The following is a 21,362-nucleotide window of genomic DNA, read 5'->3' as shown; positions in this document are numbered from 1 at the left end:
TTCTAGCCGACCCCAACTCTCCCGAAACAGCGAAAGCCGCGCGAGGCAGAATTTGGAATCCAATGAAGCTCGAGGACGGATTACGGGGGCTACGAGGGGACTGCACGGCTAAATATGCGACCGCTGGCGAGTCGACGGACTCTACGCTCTGTGGCAGCAGACGTGCATGGGGGCGTGTGCGAGGGAGTCGGCACCGTCTCAGAACGAGTGCCGAACGGAAGCAAAAAGACCCACGAATGGCAGACATACGAACAGGGCACGGGGGTTGCGGGCCTCGGCCAATGACGAGAGCGCCCATGCCAGGACTCAGCGGATCCCGGGGAAAAGGAGCAAAGAGGCAAATGAAAGAAAGACGCTCGGAGTGGGGAAGGATCCGGGGTTCCCACAGCCACTTACACGCTGAACTTCGATCGCCGGGAGCTGCAGATTCCTCACGTCCCAGCTCCCAAATTTCGCGGAACATGGTTTCTGTCCACCGATCGTGAGTTGGGACCGACACGGGGTTAGGGAAAGTGCAGGTAGCACAGTGGAGGACAATGGAGTGAAGCTATTATTATTCGTCTCAGGTATTGCTTGGATCGCGCAGCTGCTCTAAGCCGGAGTTGGAGTCGGTGGCAGCAGCTTAAGAGACTAGTAGGTACTAAAAATGCTGCATACCACATCTCCTTCCACTCCTCCCGCTTTCTCCGCCTCCTGATTGGGCTCTGCGGTGATGTTCAGATCAACGGGGGAGAAAGTGGGCCCACCCTTTGGGGAAGCTGTGAAAATTATGACCACCGACAACCGTGAAGGGAGTGGGATGGGGTGGTCCCAAAGTCCCCGTTGTCCGGTGTGCACTCTCATTCGGCCCGCTAGCAGGGGTGGGGGGGAAAAAAAAAAGGAGCCCGACCAGGGTGGCTCTGAAAGAATTGGTAAGACCAACCCTTGGAAACAGTACAGAATCCGCTAGGATTCCTGGGGAATTGCAAGCATGTGCGATCTCTGGGGTAACTAGACGTGCTTGTTGATCCGTGATCCGTCCAGCGGGGAAAAAGGCAATCCGAGGATACGTTGAGCGCCTTGCAGCCTCGGCTGAAACTCACTACTCACCCTGAATACTCCGGCGGCCGATCGACCGGTCAAATTGGCGGTCGCGTACAGTATGTTTCATGACAAATACAGTTGCAATACGGGGGGAGCGTTCGCTTTGCCCTTCTGGTTACGGTGATGTCTTTTCACCCCAACCCCAAACTGGCATCGGGTGATACGAAACAATTACGGGAAACGTTCCAGTTACAAGTGGAGTGTGACCATCAAATCTGGTCAAGGCTTGTTACGACGGTCTCGCAGCAACTGTTTCTACTCCGTAGTCCATTGTACATTTGACAAGATACATATTGATGCAGACACGGCACGAGCGTCAAGCCCTGGTCAATTGACTGTGCAAGCGCGGCACACGGGAACACCCTCCGCGCGCGCTAAACCAGGCCTGGTTATCCATCCGGCAACGGTGGGGAAGCTTGGGATCGTATTTGCAGCCAGGACTCTCGCACCGCGCATCCAGAAGTAAAGCATCTCGGCTGCGCTGAAGGTAGCAGACTTGCTAGCAGGTGTTGCTCACTACATGACAAATGCTCACTACAAGCAGCCTCACGCGAAAGGCACCTGGGTGGATCATTGTAAGAGTAGTTCCCATTAGAATCTCACTAACAGCGTAGAAGGTCCACAGGCAATGAAAAGGAGGGATCCGTGTTGCTTTGGCCTGCGGCAGGCCCTTCGCGGCAGGAGGCCTTCTGTATCAGATCGACTTCAGCCGGAATCGGGAAAATGCCTGAGACTCGCAGCGCCACGGGAGAATCGCAATCTCGCATGGTCCCTCTTGTCCCGTGCGAGCAATTGCCACGGTGTGACCGTGGTTCTGAGCGAGAGAAGGAGTTAGCTGATTAACAGGCATGAAGTTCTCCTAAAACCCTGTCTGGATTGGCCCACAGCCCTGTTGAACTGGACACGTGGTGTGCTAATGGAATGTCAGCATGGAATGTCAGCCACTAACCGTTTTGGTGCAGGGGTGCATCGTGAAAGCTTGGGGCTGTCAATGTCTCCCCATCTCCAAGTATCAGCTCCAGATTCAATACGGGTGTTAAAATTACACGTGGTTTTTATTGTTTGTATGTGTACTCCGTATATGTATATGAATTGTAATCATGCCAGGTTCTGTCCGCGCGCTAGGAAGAGTCTCTGCATTCTGTCGATGACCGCCACGTCAAGTACATGAGTACATCCCAGACACACAAGCATAGCACAGCCCACGGGCTTTGACATATTCCACTCGCATTCTTCGCGAGTCCAGAGCATTCTCAATGTCTGACCTACCATACCGGGGGCGGGGGGGATGGAAACCTGAATTTCAAGAGTGTCCAGTGAGCCCGCCAATCCTCCACATGACTGGCTGCCACATCGGCAACCACGAACCATGCGGTCCACCCAGACACAAAGATGCCTTGGGTCCAGCCAACCAGCCAACTGTGCTCTGGAAGACTCGGCCATACGCAGCGCTGAACCTAAATGCCGTGCGGGGAGAGCTTCAGTCCTCCATGAAGAGAGCTGATCACACGTCATAAGCAGACCCAGAGCTACAAAAGCCGAATGATAAAACTGAGCGAGCAACTGCAGATCTTTGCAAATCTTTCCAGAGGCAGCATGGCCGTCTTGCCTTTTCCCCAGCATCATCTGGTTTCGAGGGGCCCCGCAGCCGTGACGCGGGGAGCGGACTTGCGGGACGTGGAAGCTAGTTTTGGGTTGCAGACGCAAAACCGAGCAGCGAACCAGCATGCGTCACGCGCGCCGGGAATCCGGCACGAACAGCGTGAGCCCGCGGATTTGGGACTCTGGCCCACCCTGCGCTTCCATGATTCGAACTCTTTACTGCGTATTGATCGAACTGGTAGCCGAGTCCATTGTCCCCACTCGCAACCGATGCAAGTTCCCTTTCGGCTCGGCGGAGCGGAGATTCGGTTATGCGATCATCGGGTTACACTTGGTGCCGAATCCTGCGACTTCAAGGACCGGGGATTTCCCCAACTCGCGGGGACTGAATGCGGGGTTGATGTCATTAGGAGTGCAATCAAGCACCCCCTAGTCGTGCTCCAGTGCGCCAGGGAAGGCCAATGGGAACTCTATTGAGGGGAACTCACTGAGCTTACCATATGCAGCCTTATCGCTGTTCCGTTGGAACGGATCCTGCGATCCTTCGACTAGAGCACTTCTTCTCCACGAACAGCATTTCATAAATTAGATCATCTTCCTGATCCTTCCTGGAACATGCCACCTTGAGACAATTGGATACTCGATACCTAACGGAGAAGGATTCAGTCGAAGCGATGAGGTCATCGATCCCTGTGGCGCTAGATCCACGGTCGCCGGGAAGTGCTCCCGGTCAGGAGCTCAATGCGCCCTTGGGCAGCTCCAAATCGATGCTCGATATCTGGGGAGCCGGTATGAATTGCATGAGAGAGGGCAAGCTAACATAATGGGTTCTAGTTCAAGCCATTGCTACAATCTCAGATGAGCCGACCGTTCTCCCATCGCTGGCTCCGACTATGCTTGTTTTTACAAGGGTAGCACGAATGATGATTTCAGAGAAATAATTGTGGTCGTTGGTGATAAGCGTGTTTGGGACAAAGCGGATGTATTTCTTGAATGCTAGATCCTTTTCTATGACACGTTGTTCGGGGTGGTCTGCGAAACCGGTCTCTAGCATCCCATGGGGACTCGGTTTCTGGAGATCTGCTATGCTAAAAAGCAACTCCCGAAGAACTAGTGGTGACCAGTTGTGGAAAAGATAAGAGCCTAGCTGGAAGAAGGGCGTTCGACCCTTGCCTATGAGGTCTTGGCGTCAATGGGCCTGGATTCCATCCAAAAGTCACGTTTTCGGCCTGGGTGTTTTTACCAAATCTGGTTCCTGGCCATTCACGTATTTCCGAGTTAAGTCGGGTTTGACTCTTGAGTTCGCCACTGGAGCCAAAGGGGAGCTTAGGATGATTGTTGCAACCCATCGGGTCATGAGAGCATGTTGCCCCATAATTTTGACTTGCGCAAGCTCTTGCGAACCATCGGTCCCTGCCCCAATCAGCGGACGTCTCTCTGCTCCTGCCTCTTGCAGGTTGAGATATCATGGTAGGCAGTAGCCGGTGTTTTGCTGGAATGCCGCCAGCCAATCAACTTTACCAACATGGCTCAAAGCTGCAGAAACCGGTTGGAGTTCTATGGACTGTTCTCATAATATTGCCGGTTGATACACTCCATGTGCCTGCTCTACTATCGACCAGACGTGCCATTCGACACCCCACTGAACATAGCGTTTTCAGTAGCCGGTTTCCCGGTGTGCTTTAACAGCCCGAAGCTCTGAATGCAGAGCTTCGAGGGTCTTGCTGGTTCTTGGCCTTTTTGAAAGCCACTGCTTCTATTGTCCTTTGGTACTTTTGGCGCATCAGAAGAAGTCACGGATGATACCCAATGTGGGGTCGTCTCTATCAAGCACTTATCTCTTCCATCCAGCCTAGAAGACACTAACGCGCACTACCTTCCTTATCAGGTCTAACCATCAATCGCAAGGCCTTGCAAACGAGGTCTGTTTATCGGTGGCCTTATCTGTATTTTCACTGTTGGCCTTGCGAACGGACTAGCTCCGGTACTCATTGGCGGACTAAACCCCGTTCCCCGCACGGCATCTCGCGAGAAAGAGCTTCTTGAAGGGGTATCGCGGCGGCTGTTATCAGTGCAGAGCGGCAAATCGGCGCTCTGGTCAAAGGGCTGCGAATGGCTAAGTATGGCATTGCTGCGGTTGAAGACCGTATTTAGAGCTGGGGAACCTAGCTTACTTCGAGTCGTTTTGCTCTATCTATCTCTAGTGCAGACTGCAATTGACGGCTTTCATTCATGATACATCTCCTACACTTCCGTACACGGACCTTCTAAGATATGGGATCCCCTGACGAGCGAGGGCCATCGGTCGCCACTGAGTCTGTCGGTGACATCAAATATGCTTTGGTAGAAGGCAAAGCCGACGCGGCTCTTGCGTTCTTGCACTCCGAGGGTACCGCGGCTGTAGTTGATATCAATGAGAAAGCCCTTGTGCGGAAGATTGACTGGATGATCGTGCCCCTGATGTGGGCGGCTTATAACCTGCAATATCTGGACAAGGTGTTGAGTAGGTCGTTCGGAATTTCCGGTGTCTTGTGGCCACTGGAGTCGCTAATTCGTGGGAAGTTAACTATGCGTCTGTCATGGGGTTGCTCCAAGATACCAACATGCGCACCAATCAATACTCGAACCTCACGCTGGCATTCTATGCCACCTACTTGGCCTTTGAGCTCCCCACGGGGTACTTGATGCAGCGGCTACCTACCGCCAAATATTTGGGCGTGAATGGTATGGATTCCTCAGACAGAGGCTTAGGCGTGCAACTGAACTAACCGGGCTAGTTACGCTGTGGGGACTGATGACCACACTGAACTGCTCTGCACAGAACTTCGGGGGCCTCATGACTCTGAGAGTACTCCTGGGTTGCTTTGAAAGCGCAATTGCCCCCGCGTAAGCATGACCCACGCCCCTGCGGCCGATCCACCACTGACACCTGAGTAGACTGATCCTGATCACTTCCATGTGGTATAAAAGAGACGGTGCGTTGGTATCGAAGCATCGAAGACCTCAGGCCACCGTGCTAACTGACTCCCTGCAGAACAACCCACGCGGATGGGTATCTGGTATCTGGGTACAGGCACCGCGTCCATCATGGGCGCACTCGTTGCCTACGGCCTCCTCTTCTATACCGACCATCGGTTCAAACCATGGCAGGTCATGTTTCTGATTTTCGGACTCATTACAATCGCCACAGGCATCTGCATCTTCATGTTCCTGCCCGACAACCCCATGACCTCTCGACTCACCCACGAAGAGAAGATCCTGGCGATCGAACGCCTCCGCGATAACAAGACCGGAATCGAAAACAAAAACTTCAAATTCAAGCAATTTGTAGAAGTCTTCCGCGATCCGCAAACCTACCTAATCATACTCGTGGTGGTGGCATCGAACATCCCCAACGCCGCCGTGAGCAGCTTTACATCCCTGATCATCGAAAACATCGGCTTCAGCAAGAAAGAGACAGAGCTCCTGAACATCCCCAACGGCGCTGTCAGCATAGTGAGTATTCTGACCACCACATACTTCGCCGGCCGGTATAACCAGCGGTGTTTATGCGCAGCCGCTTCCTTATGCGGTGGTCTGCTCGGAGGCTGCCTGCTTGCGTTTGCACCAAAGGAGCAGAAAGCAGCTCAATTAGCAGGGAATTATCTCACCCAGATCACTGGATCCTCGTTGCCCGTCCTGTACTCCATTGCGGGTGCGAATACGGCGGGTCACACCAAGAAGGTTACCATGAACGCGGTGTTGCTCATGTCCTTCTGCTTGGGTAACATCCTGGGCCCGCTTACGTTCCGTACGAAGGACGAACCGAATTACATCCCGGCGAAGATTGCGCTGGTGGCGACGATCTCGGTGGCGATTGTTTTTGTCGGCCTGCTGAGGGTTTATTATATGTGGGAGAATCGGCGGAGGGATCGACGCGCGGAGGGTGGTGAGCATCAGGAGAATTCGGAATTCCTGGATATGACAGATAGAGAGAACCGGGAGTTCAGGGTAAGGATTTCTCGTTCAACTACGCAAGACGGACGCTGACAACTCATAGTACAAGCTGTGATCCCCATACAAGTTCGGTGGATGGGCCTAATTGTACTACGGCGCGCTGGGCTACGCAGCTTCTTGGTTTTTGGGGAAAGAAAGAAAGAAAGAAAAAAAAAAACAAAAAAAAAAAACACAATGTTGCCGGTTATCGATGCGATGAATATGTAAATGATGTTAATTATAAAGCTCCAATTACAATTAGCAAATGCAAGCCCGCTCCAGTAGATCTAATCTAAAATGTCTAATACAGTGCTCTTGCTCAGTCATCTCATGCAAGGCCGTCAACGGTAGAGGCCTTGAACTCCGCGCTGAACTCGTAGTCGATGTAGCCCTTCGGACTCTTAGGAACATAAAATGTGTCTCGGTCGTAAGGCGAAAAGGCGATGTTCTCCCTCACACGGAACGGCAGGTCCGGGTTTGAAATAAAGGATCGCCCAAAGGCAACCAGGACATCGTAGTCCTTGTAAGTGACATCAGCGCTTTGGCGAGCCAACTCAGGCGTGTAGCCACCAGCAAGGATGACAGGACTAGCGCGAGCATACGCCTCAAGGAAGAAACGCAGATCGTTCTTGGTGTCAGTGTCGGCATCCGTATTGCCATCTACGCGCGGTTCCACGAGATGCGCATAGGCAAGTTTGAAAGGCGCCAACGCCTTTGCGATGTGCGTGAACTGCGGCAAGGGGTCTTCCATGCCCATCTCTTGAAAATGGCTGAACGGGCTCAGCCGGAGACCCGTTCTATCAGTGCCAATCGCCCCGCTCACAGCCCGAACGACCTCGAGCAGAAACCGAGACCGGTTCTCGATGCTACCGCCCCACTTATCAGCGCGCTGGTTGCTGACATCTTGGATGAACTGGTCGATGAGATAGCCGTTGGCGCCGTGGATCTCCACGCCATCGAACCCGGCCTCGATGGCGTTGCGAGCGGCCTGTGCATAGTCTGCGATGAAGGCCTCAATCTCCGCCTCAGTGAGAGGATGGGGCTTGGGGGAGCCGCTGACGGGGATGTCGCTGGCTGATACCAGATCCAAGCCTTCACTGGCGAGAATCGCCGGGTCGGCCACACGGCCGAGCGCCCATAGCTGGGCGAAGATGTATGACCCCTTGGCGTGTACGGCGCTGGTCACCTCTTTCCACCCACTAATCTGGGCGTCGCTCCAGAGTCCAGGAACGTTATTGTAGCCTCCAGCGCGAGGCGAGATGAGGGTTGCTTCGCTGATGAGGAGGGTTCCAGGGGTGGATCCTCGCTGCGCATAGTAGTCCTTCACGTAAGAAAGTGGAACGTGATTGTCGTCGGCTCTGAAGCGCGTCAGGGGAGCCAAGGTGATGCGGTGGGAGAGTTGTGTGCGGCCAACATGGAGGGGCTGAAAAAGCTTCGACATGATGGGGGGATTCGGGACGGGTGAACTTTTCAAACAATAGTCTAGTCTGTGAAGAAATTGGAATTCTCTACAGGGTCTACATTCGATACTTTTATACGACAGCCTGGTGGTGCAATCCTGATAGCCATTCTGAAATGGGTACACTTCTTGGTGGAGTTCAGACGATTCCCGGACTTCCCGGGTATGTGATGGATTTATAATTGAATCCACGAATCCAGTGGCTAAGCACAGAACAACAGCTGATAAATCAAGAGGCACAAAATCCATGGATCTAAGGGCACTAGGAACTACTCGGCCTCGCACGGCCCCACAAAAAGAAAAAAAAAATTCATAATTCGACGCGATCGATATTAACTCCGTTCCCTGGTCCGGCCAGGAAGTTCTCCTCTCTAATAAAAATGGCTACGATGGTATCACTAAAGACGAGCATGAATAACTAGCTCCACCAGACGCCGATGCTAAATCAATCTCCACAAAATGTGCCTGTACATCACCCTTACCCCTCTAGCTGGCGCGCTGTAGCCTCCAATTGCGCATTGAAAGCACGTATCTGGTTCAGCAGACCCCCCCCGAGCGCCAGGGCCCTGGCTGCTCACATCGTCGGCCACACTGCGGAGCATGAACTCGAGATCGGCGAAGGAAGGATCTGAACCTGAAGATGTCTTGTTCTGGCTACGATCAAGTGCGAGATCCAGGCTGTGGAGGGAATTGTTGATCGTGGAGCGGGCCTAGCATAAGACGTTAGATGTTGCTAGGTACGCAAACTCAAGGCCCAGAGGCCCATGGGTGGAAATACTCACTGTCTTCGCATTCTCCTCTTCCCTGTGCTTTTCACGCACTGCATCCATTTGTAACGCAATATGCTCGCGCTCTCGCCGGATCTTGTACAGATGGCTTCGCATATCCATCATGTCTCGTTTCCCTTTCTTAAGCTGCATGCCAAGGACGAAGTTGCTGTCGAGCATCTCGCTGAGATCCAACAGACGACCATCGAGCTCCGAGCCAAAAGCCTCGACAGCTTTCCGCTTGCGCGTCCATTCAGCTCGTCGGGTGGGGTTTGTCTCGTTGGCAATACCCTCTTTGAGTGTTGTTAAGGTTTTCTCCAGCGTCTCGCGGCAGATTTGACTCAAAACATCGGCAGGATTGACACCGCCGCGATTGGGCAGTCGGGTCTTATGGCGTGTGGAGAGCTCGTCTGCAGATTCTTCGTCTTCGTCTCCAGAGCCACGGGACGTGTAAATCGAACCAAGTGCAGATACATTGGCCAACCGGTGCACTGTGACAGGAACGGTTTCGCCCCGGGGCTCCCGATGCTTTCGGTTTGTCTCCCTAGCAACCGCTTCTGTAGGCTCTTCTGCGTCTGGTGAGCCCTGCTCGGCCGGGCGCTTGGTCTTCTTGGGTCGTCCTCTTCGTTGACCTCTTGCTGGCTCAGGCACTGGTTGCGACTCGGGTTCTTGTTCACTTGGTCTTTGGTCGTTCTTGTTGGACCTTCCATGCCGGGATTCTGATAGCCCGGCTGACACCTCAGCTTCGGGCTCTGCTTCGGAGGCAGGCTCCTGCTCTGGTTCCGCAGATTTTCCAGGTAGAGGATCGGGCAACTGGGATATCTTCGCCTTCTTTCTGCCGCGGCGAGGATTGCTCGCAGACGGCTCCCTTGTGAAGCCTACACCGTTGGTTGGATTCGTTGGCTGAGCGCTTTTTTCTGACACGTTGCCCTTTTTCCCACTAAGAGATGGCCGCCCTCGAGGGCGTTTAGCTTCCGAGATGGGCTTCGACCTGACTTCCTGTTGCTCTGGCTCTAGCTCCGGTTCTGGCGCAGGCTCCTCCACATGCGGTGGCTCGCGGCTGTTTGTGCCACTTTTCCCCTTGCGCTTCGTAGTCTGTTTCGATTTTACATTAGACCTTTGGGTTTCTTGCTCTCCGGTAGAGATAGGTGCATTGCCGCGCTCGGTAAGGGTCATTGGGGCATCGATGCTAGCTTCCTGGGAATCATTCGCGCTGTTCTGCGAGGATTGCTTCTTTTGCGCCTTTTGATCTTTATTGGCAGCTGGCGAAGTAGACTTCCGCGGCCTCCCCTTTGATCTTGGCTGCTCCGAACGGGCAGTCGTGTGTTCCATTTCCGCTGCCGGCCGAGCTTTGCGCTTGGTCTTCCTTGATGGCCCGGTTTCCTCGGCCGGCAGCTGTGTCTCGTCTGTTACAGTATTCAATGGGACTGTCTGGCCACGAAGCGCGTCATCTGGAATGGATATAGGCGCCGTCACCCCAGGGTTGTCCGGCACACCTTTTCCAGATTCTTGCTCGTGTGCCGATAATGGTGTAGCCTCCGACTCCCCTTGTGTGTTCCCCGCTATAGTCGGTTCAACCGGTAACGGTTCGGTCGGTGAAGGCATAAGGTGTTGGGCATCTGGCAAGATAGTATCTTGCGGTGATATTTCGGGTGCCGCAGTTGTAGCATCTGGCTCAGCTGTAGCGGTATTATGTGCAGTGGGGTTATTGTCATTAGGTCTGGGTTCTCGAGTGCGAGAGAATGAATCTGCTGGTTTATCTGGAGAGCCTTTGTCGCGTTAGTATGCTATCCGTAGCCCATACAGGTACGGTTCTATTCCACATACTGATCTTTCTTCGCTTGTTGCTCCATGGGCGCATAGGCCCATCATCAAGAGGTACATCATATGGCGAAGGGCGGGCAGGAAGTTGATTGCGCGCACTCCCTGGGGTACGCTGCGAATGTGTTGCGACCGTGGGTTCGGATTGCGAGGCATTGGGCGTTGTGGTAGGAGCTGCTTCTGATCGCTCCTCAGGTTCGGTAGGTGTCGCAGAAGCATTAGAATCTGGGAGACCAAGCGCAGGTCCCCCAAATGAGAATCCAAAATTCACTTCTTTTATTTTGCGCGTTCTATCTCAACGATTAGCCTTTATTGCTCTGTTATGGTTTCGCGGGGTAGATGGCACGCGTACCCAGCTCCGCGCTGCCGCATCTGCAGCCGTTCCTCTCGCGCTATAAGAAGTCAGCAAAAGTCCTCGTTCATTTATACCAGGTATGTGAACGCACTTCCAGCTTCCATTTTGGAAGAATGGCGTCGTGTTCGACGCGTCGGTGTTGATGCGGAAAGAGTTCAGAACGGCCGGCGGTCGGGCTCCAGTCGATCGGGGCCGATCCAATTTTATCCCAGCTTCTCCGCAACGTTGCGATACTTGACAACCATCAATCGATCGCCCTATTCATTCCAAATGGGTTGGCTCTGGGGAGACAGCAGCAAGGACCCTGTCAAGGAGCTTGATCCAAGCCTCCGGAAATATCTGGAGCAAGAATCTTCCGACAAGCATGTGCCAGCGCATGAAGTGAAGCAACCCTCGCCCGCTCCGTCAACACCACCGCAAGAGTCTGAGGATTCTTCGAAACCGAAAGTCCCCGCTGCCTCTCTATATCAAGATGGCCGATATGCGCACCTGTGGAAGACTTACAAACCCCCCGGTAGATGCGACCGACGAGAGCTCAGGCGTCCGCGGGGCGGAACGGGTGATTGAAAAGTTCAAAGAGCGTGGCGATACTGTGCAGCGTGCAGCAATGGAGAATTGTGCGCTCGAGAACGAGGCTTTGGCCTTGTGTTTCAAGACAGGCAGCTGGCGCAAGCAGATCGAGTCGCGATTGACCGCGTGTTCTGCGGAGAACCGCACTTTCTCTCGATGCTTCGCTACCCAGTCGGTAGGTTCCACACATTGCCACAATCCGAGGCGACGAGAAACTAATACTTGCCATCTTACAGAAATTTTTGCAGGCTCTCGGCTATGCAGCTTCCTTCGACGAAGACCCGGAGAGGGAAGAACGGATCCAATTACACGCTGACAAGCTGTACCACCAAATGCTTGACTATGAGAAGAAAGTAGAGGAGGCAAAGGCTGCTGGAGAACAGCCGCCGCCTATACGATCGCTATTCCACCCCGAATCACCACCACAGCCTGAGGTGCCCGCTGCCGAAAAGAAACCATACAGCCCCGTGGAGATCCCCGGCGGCGAAGCTATACCCGATGGGTTCAAACCTTCGAAGCCACTACACCAGCTCACGCCTCATGAGCGGGAATTGGAGATCAGACTTCACAATTCCCAAATTGAACAGCACAAGCTTTACGCCCAGGAGGCGAGCCCCTTCATGAAGGGTCATGATGAGGCCAAGGAAAAGCGACGAGCAAAGGCTGTCAGCTGGTTTGGCGAGACCATCGGCAATTGGATTGCATAATCATCGCAGGCATTCTTCCTCTGTACTATAACACTATCTATCTTCTAATGAGACATCTCGATTATGGCATGATCCGACAGGATCTTCGCATTGTGTGAACCTGAATTTGTCCGTGGATACTCCGGGGCTGATAGATCACCTGCGAGTGGGCACTCAAGTGCTGGCATGTCGCGGATGACCGTTCATCTATATATATACCTGGGCTCCCTCACCACTGGACGGCCAATCCCTGGAGTTCTCGAGTAACCGAGGTAACCATGAACTGGGTACCAGTACTAGTAGATTAAGTAGCAAGCAATGCCATGGACCGAAAAGAAAAGCTGGTGCGGAATCCTTGGGAAAGGTTGCGCCCCCTCGTGGTGAAATCAGCGCCCGCTGAGTGGCCCGCAATCTACAGTAGTAATCGCCCTCGTGTGTCGGTCGCGTTCCCGCGCAAACAACTCGAAGCATCATCGAAACTCTCCTCCTCCCCACCGCCCCCTCATCGTTCTTACCCCTTTTTTTGGGAAATCATTTCGACTCCTCATTGTTGAAGTGCTGTCTGTCTTTTCTTTGATCCTGGACCCTCGCCGAATATCCCCTTAGACTGACCCTCCACCCGCCGTCTGAGACACTCTACCAAGGGCTTGACGATTACTGACCTTTGGTCACTGTGGAATCAACCTTGAGAACCCTTTCTGCGACGCCGGCGGCCAAGGAGAACAGCTCGCGGAGCTCCAGGACTCATCATGAAGGCCTCCGCGTTGCTGATCTCATGGCACAATGACAATGTCCCCATCTATTCCGTCCATTTCGACCCCAATGGCAAAGGTCGCTTAGCTACCGCTGGCAAGTACGTACTCTCGAACACTTATTCGTTTATTTGAAGTATAAACTGACAATGACTCGTAGTGACAACAACGTTCGAGTTTGTCTCCCACAATCCCCATATCCTTCACTGCCTCGTCGACGGCTTCTGATCTGACATATCTATAGCTTTGGCGAGTCGAATCCACCGGCGAAGAACGAAAGATCACATACCTGAGCACCCTCATAAAGCACACCCAAGCAGTCAATGTGGTACGATTCAGCCCGAAAGGTACGACCACCCATAACCCCCATTGATTCACCAAAACATGACCTCACCTTTCGTATAGGGGAGATGCTCGCATCTGCCGGAGACGATGGGAACGTTCTGCTTTGGGTGCCGTCGGAGCTCCAAACCCAGTCGGGCCTTGGGGAGGATTCATCCGATGACAAGGAGACCTGGCGAGTGAAGCATATGTGCCGCTCATCCGGGGCCGAAATCTACGATTTGGCATGGTCGCCCGACGGGGTATTCATCATGACAGGCAGCATGGACAATATCGCTCGGATATACAATGCTCAAAACGGTATATAATGGTCCCTAGTCCGCCATGTGCGATGTATCATTGCTGACTCTTATCTCTCAGGCAAATGGTACGGCAGATTGCCGAACACTCGCACTATGTTCAGGGCGTTGCATGGGATCCGCTCAATGAATTTGTCGCCACGCAGTCCTCAGATCGATCGGTCCACATCTACAGCTTGAAGACCAAGGATGGCCAGTTCACCTTGACCCCGCACGGCAAGGTCCTCAAGATGGACCTGCCAGCCAAGCGCATCTCCTCAAGTAGTCCCGCTCCTCCAGACCCCGCCAACAAATCCCAGCAGGCCATGAACAGCTCAATTGCTATTGCATCCCCCGCGCCTTCTACCCCCGGTACACCAATGGCTTCTAACTTGCCAATGGATCCTCCCCCGGTCTCTCACAGCCGACGTTCATCATTTGGCTCTTCGCCGTCGATCCGACGCTCGGCTTCTCCAGCTCCTTCCCTTCCTCTCCCTGCTGTGAAGCCCATGGAGGTTTCATCTCCAAGTCTTTTTGGCGGACTCGGAGTAAAGAATGCCAGCATTTACGCCAACGAGACATTTACTTCCTTCTTCCGCCGGTTGACGTTTGCTCCCGACGGAAGCTTGCTATTCACACCAGCAGGTCAATTCAAGACGACTCATGTCTCACCTACCGACTCAACCAAAACGATGGATGAGATCATCAACACCGTCTACGTTTACACGCGGGCCGGCTTTAACAAGCCGCCAATTTCTCATCTTCCGGGCCATAAGAAGCCTTCTGTCGCTGTGAAATGTTCTCCAATATACTACACCCTCAAGCAAGGAACCCAGGCTGCGAAGAATCTCACCGTGGATACTTCGACTGGCGAGTCTATGTTCCCTCCCTTGCCTGACCCTGTTGTTCCGGGTGGGGGTATTACCAGCCAACCACATATGGATCCCCCATCTTCAACCCCTGCGAGCAGCGATGCGCAGAAATCCCAAAAGTCTCCAGAAAATAACACTAATGATGGAGGCCAGTCTCCAGCGCCAGTTTTTGCTCTGCCATACCGTATGGTATACGCTGTAGCCACCCAAGATGCCGTTCTTGTCTACGATACGCAACAACAAACGCCCTTGTGTGTGGTCAGCAACTTGCATTTTGCAACATTCACTGATTTGAGTTGGTCAAATGACGGCTTGACCTTGATTATGGGCTCATCCGATGGCTTCTGTTCTGCGCTTTCCTTTTCCCCTGGTGAACTTGGCCAGATCTACACAGGACCGACCGGGCCTAGTTCGAACACTGTCAATCCGGGCCCAGCATTAACGAACAACACCCCACTTCCTACACCGACACATGCTCCATCGCCTGTAAAGCCAACGCATGCTCATTCTGGGAGCAGCGGCGGGCCAACGGCTGCTAATCCTGGACCCGCGGGAGGGCCAGCTCCTCCTGCTAGTCCTGCACGATCCAACTCGGTTTGCTCGGTGGCTACTCAAGCCTCGGCCCAACCGCAAGCCCCTGTAGTCAACAACCCGACCCCGATACTTGGCTCGGTCCCTCTAGTGACAGCAACACATTCAGCGCAGCCCTCTGGACTGCCTCTCACCACCCCGCCACAAACTCCACTGCCATTAACAGGGGGGACGAGTACTTCTACTGGTAGCGTCCTCGGCAAGCGAGACATGCGAACAGCAAGCGAGTCCGAAAAAGAAGACAGCAAAGGACCGGACTCGGCGGTTCCAGCTCAACAACCGAAGAAGCGCAGAATTGCTCCTACTCTTGTCTCGGTCGACTCAGCGTCACCAAAAGAAGACTCCGTGTCATGAGCAATGGGAAATGATCTTACCTTCTAATAGTGCTTCACCCAGCCGCTTCATCCGATGGATGCTCGAGCGGAGCCTCAAAGAAAGCCATACCAGCCTCAAAGAAAGCCCCCCGAAGCCGCAAGGTCTCTGAAAGCTACCATCCGGGCTTGAGGGGTTTCCATCTCGCCATGTATTCTGGATCTTGTCCTTGTACCGCACCCTTACAGTGGCTTCATTTTCTTCTATCCCTGCCCCTTTTTACTCGATGCATACGTTAAGCACGAGTAATGTGATATTTATGGGCATTTGCTTTCACGGATCCCCATTTCTTCTCAGCGCAGCGTACCCAGCTGCCATCGGTTATGCTTGGAGTTTGATGCGATTTGATTCTCATGATCTTATCATGCCTTATCTGGATGTCTGCTCGTACTGTGCAGATATCCAACGTTTAAACCTTATCTTTGGTATTATTCCGCTTTCTCTATTCCCATATATGCGGCTACTGGTTGGTGGTTAGTGTCGAATGAGATTGAATTGTAGCAAAATTCAAAAACAGGAAAATCAATCCTTGAATGTCCTTGAATTATTTCCCCAGGAGATATACTTGTAATGCTAAGTAGGACCTTTTGTTGATACGGACAAACAGTGGGGTCCTTCACACTCGTGGACCCACGTCTTCTGACTACCTAATACGTACGTATGAGATGTAACTGTATCCATAATGCATATTCTGAAGTTATCCCGTGTGGCATACTATATATTCGATTTCCTGGGTTAATCCACGAGTGTCCATATTCCAGAGAAGGGATTTCCAAGTAGACCAAGGAAGAGAAGCAGAGGAGGTATTACCGAAAAGAAAGATCGAATTCGCGGGAAACAGTCAAAAAAGGAACTTGAAGACAAGAGAGGAATGCAAGGTGCAAAGACGGTGATAAGAATAGAACTAAAGCGGATAGAATCCCCGACAGCCCATTCAGTCCTTCCCCGGAGCCGTCAGTAGCATTGGCATCAGAAAGACTTTCTACGTTCATGAATCTGTGCCCCGCGAGGGACAACCAACAGCTTCAGTATATAGAGCAATTTCCAGCCTGCTGGTAACACAGCTTCTGCCTCTGTGGCATGTTTCCCCGTCGTCAGAGTTGTAACGGAGCGAGCTGAAGATTGCTCTGGTCCGTTCTCAGCACTCCGTACGGACGCTTCTTCGCCATGGAGAAGTTGCCGTGGCTGTTTCTCGACCAGTGACAGGCGATTAGCCCACCGGAACAATGACTCATCGCCACGAGTACTCCCTGAAGCAAATATGAAATCTGGTGCTTTGTCGGCCGGGATGCGAGTGAGTAGAGTCGAGGCAGCTTTGGCCTTTGATGCGGCTAGCGGCTCGACGCTCACTGCAGTGGTGTCGCGAACAATTCGGATAGCTTCACTGCCACGAGCGCCGTTTATCTGGTCGGCTAGTTCGGAGGCCTGGTGGGCCGCGATGTCTGGGTCCAAAGCGTGATCATAGTGGAAGGTTAGGGAACACTGGCGCTCTTCGATGGAGCTGCCGTCGGTGCGTTCTTGGAAGTATTCCATTACCTTGCGGATGCCGGCACGCCATGCACTGGTGCCAGTGACGTCGACGAGAGCTTCCCAACTGGTTGAGCAAGAGTTTAGTTTCACGAAGCAGCCATCCTCGGCGATAAGCCCGATATGTGGTGGAAGATTCTGTGCAGCTTCATCCATTTGCGCTGGACTGCGGTTGCTGGTTAAATAGATCATGTTACTGGGATCCGAAGCTAGCGTTTGAAGTAGGTCAGCTGTGTCTAGGGATATGGATGATTGGGTCCGGGTGAGTAGAGAGCCATCTTCAATGAAGAAGAGACGTCGGCGTGAGGCGTGGTAAGCTTCCTGGAATGCATCAATGCGAAGGGGAGTGACTGCTTGTGTGTCGCGAGACTGTTGCATGCTGTGAGCTTCATTGAGGGCGGTTTGCAGGGAAGAGTACCAAGCAACTGCAGAATAAGGGGTTTTTCGTTCCATAAGGAATTGCCAATTACGCTCTTTATGTTCAGAAGACATCCCCAGAGCAGTGTTGATAGCATCAGCACATTGCTTGTAGTCCCACGGATTGATGATGAGCTCATGGCCTTGGAAGACAGATGCGCTACCCGTAAACTCGCTCAAGATTAGAGAGCCATGCTTCTGGGCAACGAGCTGGCCGTCTTGGCAATGAATGAAATCGTGGCTGGTCAAATTCATCCCCTCGCGGAGGTTAGTAGCCATGTATATCTCCGCTACACTCAACAGAGCTAAAAATTGAGAGTAGCTGATGTCCTGGCGCAATAGGACCAGCGGAGAATGAGTGAGTGTCGAGTATATTGAGTTGATCCTCATCGCGACTTTGGAGACTTGTGCCTCCAGCTCCGGAACCTCCGATGCAGAAGACGCAATTTGAACAAGGACCACCTAGCAGGAATTAGATAATTTCCATTGCCCTTTCGACAGAAACTCACATTCTCTCTCCATTTTGGATAGTTCGCCAGAAACATCTCATAGGCCAGGAGTTTCTGTTTGATGCCTCCTGCGGCATCAAGCCTATCCCGGGCAACGATTAGGTGCTTCCCTTGATATCTTTCGGTAATAAGCAATATCCAGTCTTTTACTTCAATAGACTGACGAAGGACATTGAGTGACTCATAATCAATGCCCATCGGATAGCTTTTGACGTGCACCAATCGATCGTTGTATTGTACTCCATCAGCAGAGACTTCGAGTCGTTCAAGTCTGCTGCAGGAATGTACAAAGTGGTAGCAGTATTCGTCTGTTTGAAACCCGAGAAGGTCGGCACCAAGAAGCCCTTCCAGTAAAGCATCGCGCGGATTCAAACAGCGAAAGATCTCCGAGGAAGGAAAAGCCGTATGCATGAAGAAACCGATTTTGGCCTCGGGCAACCTCTTTCGTAGCATAGACGGGAGCACGAAAAGATGATAGTCGTGAACCCAAATGCAGTCCCCAGGTTTCCAATGTTGAGCGATTGTTTCGGCAAAGGCTTGGTTGACCTTGTAATACTGTTTCCAGGAGTAATCATCGTATTCATTGTGACGAGGGCTCTCTTGCATCTGATAGTGAAGAGCGGGCCAGAGTACCGAGCGACAGAAATGCGTGTAGTGGCCTTCGAACTCGCTATCACTGACGAATACCGTCAACGATTCGTATTCCTCCTGCAGGGTTTCGCTAATGAGGTCCCGCGTCGCATCGGGCAAAGAGTCGGTCGGCATGCCCAGGGTTCCAACCCACGTCTTCTGCTCCAAGATACCTGCATCTTCTGCAGCGTGAATGGCATTCTGAAGGCCTCCATGACCTTGTTCGGCGGCCTTCACGGCCCAGTCCTCGGCAGAGAGCAGCCCACGCGGACTCCCGTGTTCAGCGGGGGCTGGCCTCCCCGCTCCATCCAGGAATACAGACTCCTTGGAGCCTTTACTCGAGCTCGGTCGGCTGAGAATGGAAGGTTCAGGATGTGTGGTGGCCTTCGAGCGGGGCTGGTTGAACTTGCGGCTCTGTCCCCACGGCACGGCCCGGGGCTCGTTGGGCCCAGGGCCATTCGGATCATCTGCGATTGGAATCTCACCAGCGGATTGGGAGGCATAGGCCTTGAAGATTCGCTCGTCCTCTGTACGTGCACCAGGTGTCAGCTTCAGGCTCCCTGATCCGACCCGAGGCTTGCGATTGTCGGCCAGTCGCCCGATGATGGCCTGGCCGGGTCCATCAACTGAGGCGTAGCTAGGAGAGGATTTTCGGCGGTGTGGTGTCTTCGGCGTGGCTGACTGGAAGTCGATGGTGTATGGCAGAAACCTGCATGAGTGTCAGATATGGCGGGGTGCGGGGAAAGCGCGGGGGACCCAACAGGGACGCAATGAATACAGTCATCTTGGGGGACTCAAGACTACTTGGCTTGGATTATAGTCAAGAGATCGCAAGAGATATTTATAGAAAGCCGATGCCCACGGAGATGGTCTTGGAACCTGGAAAGAGGAGGTCATGTTGCAATGTCGGCCAAGGAATAGAGTTGCTGTGTTCCCTGTGCTTTGGTGCTTTTCTCCGTCGCTCCGTCCTTTCCCCATATTAGCTGCCCGGCCTTTGGATATACCTCACCACGCTATACCCGGTATTAGCCGCTCGCAGCGTCGGTTTACTGTGGTCCGGGATGTCTTGGAGAGAAATGGGAATATTTCTTGCATCTTTCTGGCCCGACGACTCCCGATGTAAGTTCTTTGCCGGGGCGCCGTGCATTATGTTGTCAGGCCAGGGCCACTAGCACTAGCATGAAAGCTGCATCTCTCTAGAACAACTACCACCTCGGAAACGTGGGAGTTCAATCTGGCATATGGGTGGCCTATCCTATTGGTGCTCAGAGCCGAACCAGCTGCGGATGCTTCGGAAATATCCTTGGATCATCAAAAACCGGACAATACAATGTTGACATGCGGTTGAGAGACGGCGGGAGATTCCTTCTACCCACTAGGCCCGGGTAGTTAGCCTCGGCTAAAGGGAAGAACAATGCGTAGAGGCCGGTGTTTTGTCGAAGAACTTCGGAAGGTACAGAAGTCAGCAATTAAGTTGCATTTCAGTGTCCGATCGGTGTCGAGAACCAGCTATCGAAACCAGTTAGAGGGTGCAACATTAAACTTCGACAGGAATGCCCTACAACAGTGATCTGATCGATAGGAGGCATCATTCCATCTCAAGTGCTGTTGAAGAGTGGTGGTCAGGTCATTCGTTCCAGGGATATTGTTCGAATGTCTCAGTGGGGTGTCTGTCAGGCTAGGAGTCGGTCAATGAGGGCCATGCTTCTGAGTTGCCGGTCGTGTAAATAAGATTGTCGGAATATCTGGTATTCTAAACTTAAGTTGATCCCCCGTGTCTTAGATCACGTCTCAGAGTTTGCAAATCATTCGGGTCTTTGCCTCTAGGCCCTAGGAGCGATGTCACCCAATAGATTCGAGCATATGGACGAGATATTCCCTACGCGTTGTCTTACGCAATGGACCAAAAGCTTGTGCACGACCTTACGCGGAGACAAGTCCCTGGACCCACCAGGCCCGTGCCGAGTATAGATACCGCTGTAGCTAGGGAGAACTCCTAGAATGATGTGCATCTGCCGATATACTCCATATCTGAAATTGCAGAGGGGAGAAACGGGTGAATCAATAGCAGGGATCATCGGTCGGTGAAGGGTCTGGGAGCCAACGCGCGTCAGGGCTGGTGAGGGTGGGGTGGCTGGACAATCAGCAAATGAGATTGGACTGACCCAACCGTTGCCCACTTATGATTGCGGCATTTGTACCGCCATCGGCACGCTCTAACTGGATTCGTCGAATGACAGGCCGGCTTGATATACGACATTAAGTTTGAGATGAGACTCTCACTTCACTCACCAGACTGGTGCGTACCTCGTAAAAATTCCCGCTCCTTCGCGTATACCTGCCCGATGATAGGAAACCTAATTGCCGCGTGGGAATCCTCTCGCAGCGAGACCCGCGCGCCGAAGCACTTGCCATATAGAGCCTAGGAATACGTATGTGATATGCATGAAGAGATAATGTGGTTACGTCTTATTGCACTCAAGTCGATCAGCTTACGCGGAGGGGATGATCTTATACACGAATGCCACCGAGTTTCAAACACTGGGAGCCACTCCATACATTGAGTCTGAATGCACGTATCTTGGATCAAGCTCCATCGACATCACTGAATTTTCTCGGATTAGTCTTTTATCAAAGCAAACTTCAGCTGCAGCCTTTCCCCACTCGGTGGGCCTCGCTTGCCTTGGCTCTTGCGTCGTGCATACAACTGATAAACGGATTGCGACATCTGAATCCGGTATCGGTATTTTGCAA

At 52.8% G+C, this 21,362-nt stretch overlaps 8 protein-coding genes across 8 annotated transcripts; 4 read left to right on the top strand and 4 right to left on the bottom strand.

Moving 5' to 3' along the window:
- Window positions 1-306: 306 nt before the first annotated feature.
- Window positions 307-843, bottom strand: N7468_005227 (uncharacterized protein; the record flags this gene model as incomplete). Its single annotated transcript, XM_058474524.1, has 2 exons — window positions 307-561; window positions 658-843. The coding sequence occupies 2 exons, from the start codon at window positions 841-843 to the stop codon at window positions 307-309; spliced, it is 441 nt and encodes a 146-aa protein (XP_058330264.1).
- A 760-nt stretch (window positions 844-1,603) lies between these two features.
- N7468_005226 (uncharacterized protein) lies at window positions 1,604-1,926 on the top strand (the record flags this gene model as incomplete). The annotated part of the gene is made up of 2 exons (XM_058474523.1): window positions 1,604-1,658; window positions 1,709-1,926. 2 exons carry the CDS (start codon window positions 1,604-1,606, stop codon window positions 1,924-1,926), a joined length of 273 nt encoding a protein of 90 aa, XP_058330263.1.
- A 3,033-nt stretch (window positions 1,927-4,959) lies between these two features.
- On the top strand, window positions 4,960-6,736 carry N7468_005225 (putative MFS transporter; the record flags this gene model as incomplete). Its single annotated transcript, XM_058474522.1, has 6 exons — window positions 4,960-5,188; window positions 5,248-5,409; window positions 5,463-5,571; window positions 5,623-5,660; window positions 5,720-6,675; window positions 6,725-6,736. The coding sequence occupies 6 exons, from the start codon at window positions 4,960-4,962 to the stop codon at window positions 6,734-6,736; spliced, it is 1,506 nt and encodes a 501-aa protein (XP_058330262.1).
- Window positions 6,737-6,988: 252 nt separating this feature from the next.
- Window positions 6,989-8,101, bottom strand: N7468_005224 (alkene reductase; the record flags this gene model as incomplete). Its single annotated transcript, XM_058474521.1, has 1 exon — window positions 6,989-8,101. The coding sequence occupies one exon, from the start codon at window positions 8,099-8,101 to the stop codon at window positions 6,989-6,991; it is 1,113 nt and encodes a 370-aa protein (XP_058330261.1).
- A 458-nt stretch (window positions 8,102-8,559) lies between these two features.
- On the bottom strand, window positions 8,560-11,166 carry N7468_005223 (uncharacterized protein; the record flags this gene model as incomplete). Its single annotated transcript, XM_058474520.1, is given in 5 exon segments — window positions 8,560-8,829; window positions 8,842-10,560; window positions 10,691-10,997; window positions 11,060-11,099; window positions 11,154-11,166. The coding sequence occupies 5 exon segments, from the start codon at window positions 11,164-11,166 to the stop codon at window positions 8,560-8,562; spliced, it is 2,349 nt and encodes a 782-aa protein (XP_058330260.1).
- Window positions 11,167-11,534: 368 nt separating this feature from the next.
- N7468_005222 (uncharacterized protein) lies at window positions 11,535-12,339 on the top strand (the record flags this gene model as incomplete). Its single annotated transcript, XM_058474519.1, has 2 exons — window positions 11,535-11,807; window positions 11,869-12,339. The coding sequence occupies 2 exons, from the start codon at window positions 11,535-11,537 to the stop codon at window positions 12,337-12,339; spliced, it is 744 nt and encodes a 247-aa protein (XP_058330259.1).
- A 728-nt stretch (window positions 12,340-13,067) lies between these two features.
- Window positions 13,068-15,507, top strand: N7468_005221 (uncharacterized protein; the record flags this gene model as incomplete). The annotated part of the gene is made up of 5 exons (XM_058474518.1): window positions 13,068-13,171; window positions 13,231-13,246; window positions 13,315-13,417; window positions 13,476-13,641; window positions 13,773-15,507. The coding sequence occupies 5 exons, from the start codon at window positions 13,068-13,070 to the stop codon at window positions 15,505-15,507; spliced, it is 2,124 nt and encodes a 707-aa protein (XP_058330258.1).
- A 987-nt stretch (window positions 15,508-16,494) lies between these two features.
- Window positions 16,495-19,392, bottom strand: N7468_005220 (trehalose-6-phosphate synthase; the record flags this gene model as incomplete). The annotated part of the gene is made up of 3 exons (XM_058474517.1): window positions 16,495-17,931; window positions 17,979-19,317; window positions 19,370-19,392. 3 exons carry the CDS (start codon window positions 19,390-19,392, stop codon window positions 16,495-16,497), a joined length of 2,799 nt encoding a protein of 932 aa, XP_058330257.1.
- Between the last annotated feature and the right edge of the window lie 1,970 nt (window positions 19,393-21,362).

The sequence above is a fragment of the Penicillium chermesinum genome (assembly GCF_028974085.1).
Source record: "Penicillium chermesinum strain IBT 19713 chromosome Unknown utg000004l:1.0-3345178.0:1.0-3348027.0, whole genome shotgun sequence".
NCBI lineage: Eukaryota > Fungi > Ascomycota > Eurotiomycetes > Eurotiales > Aspergillaceae > Penicillium > Penicillium chermesinum.
Note: the sequence above shows the minus strand (reverse complement) of the source record. Positions and strands in the feature narration are given on the sequence as shown.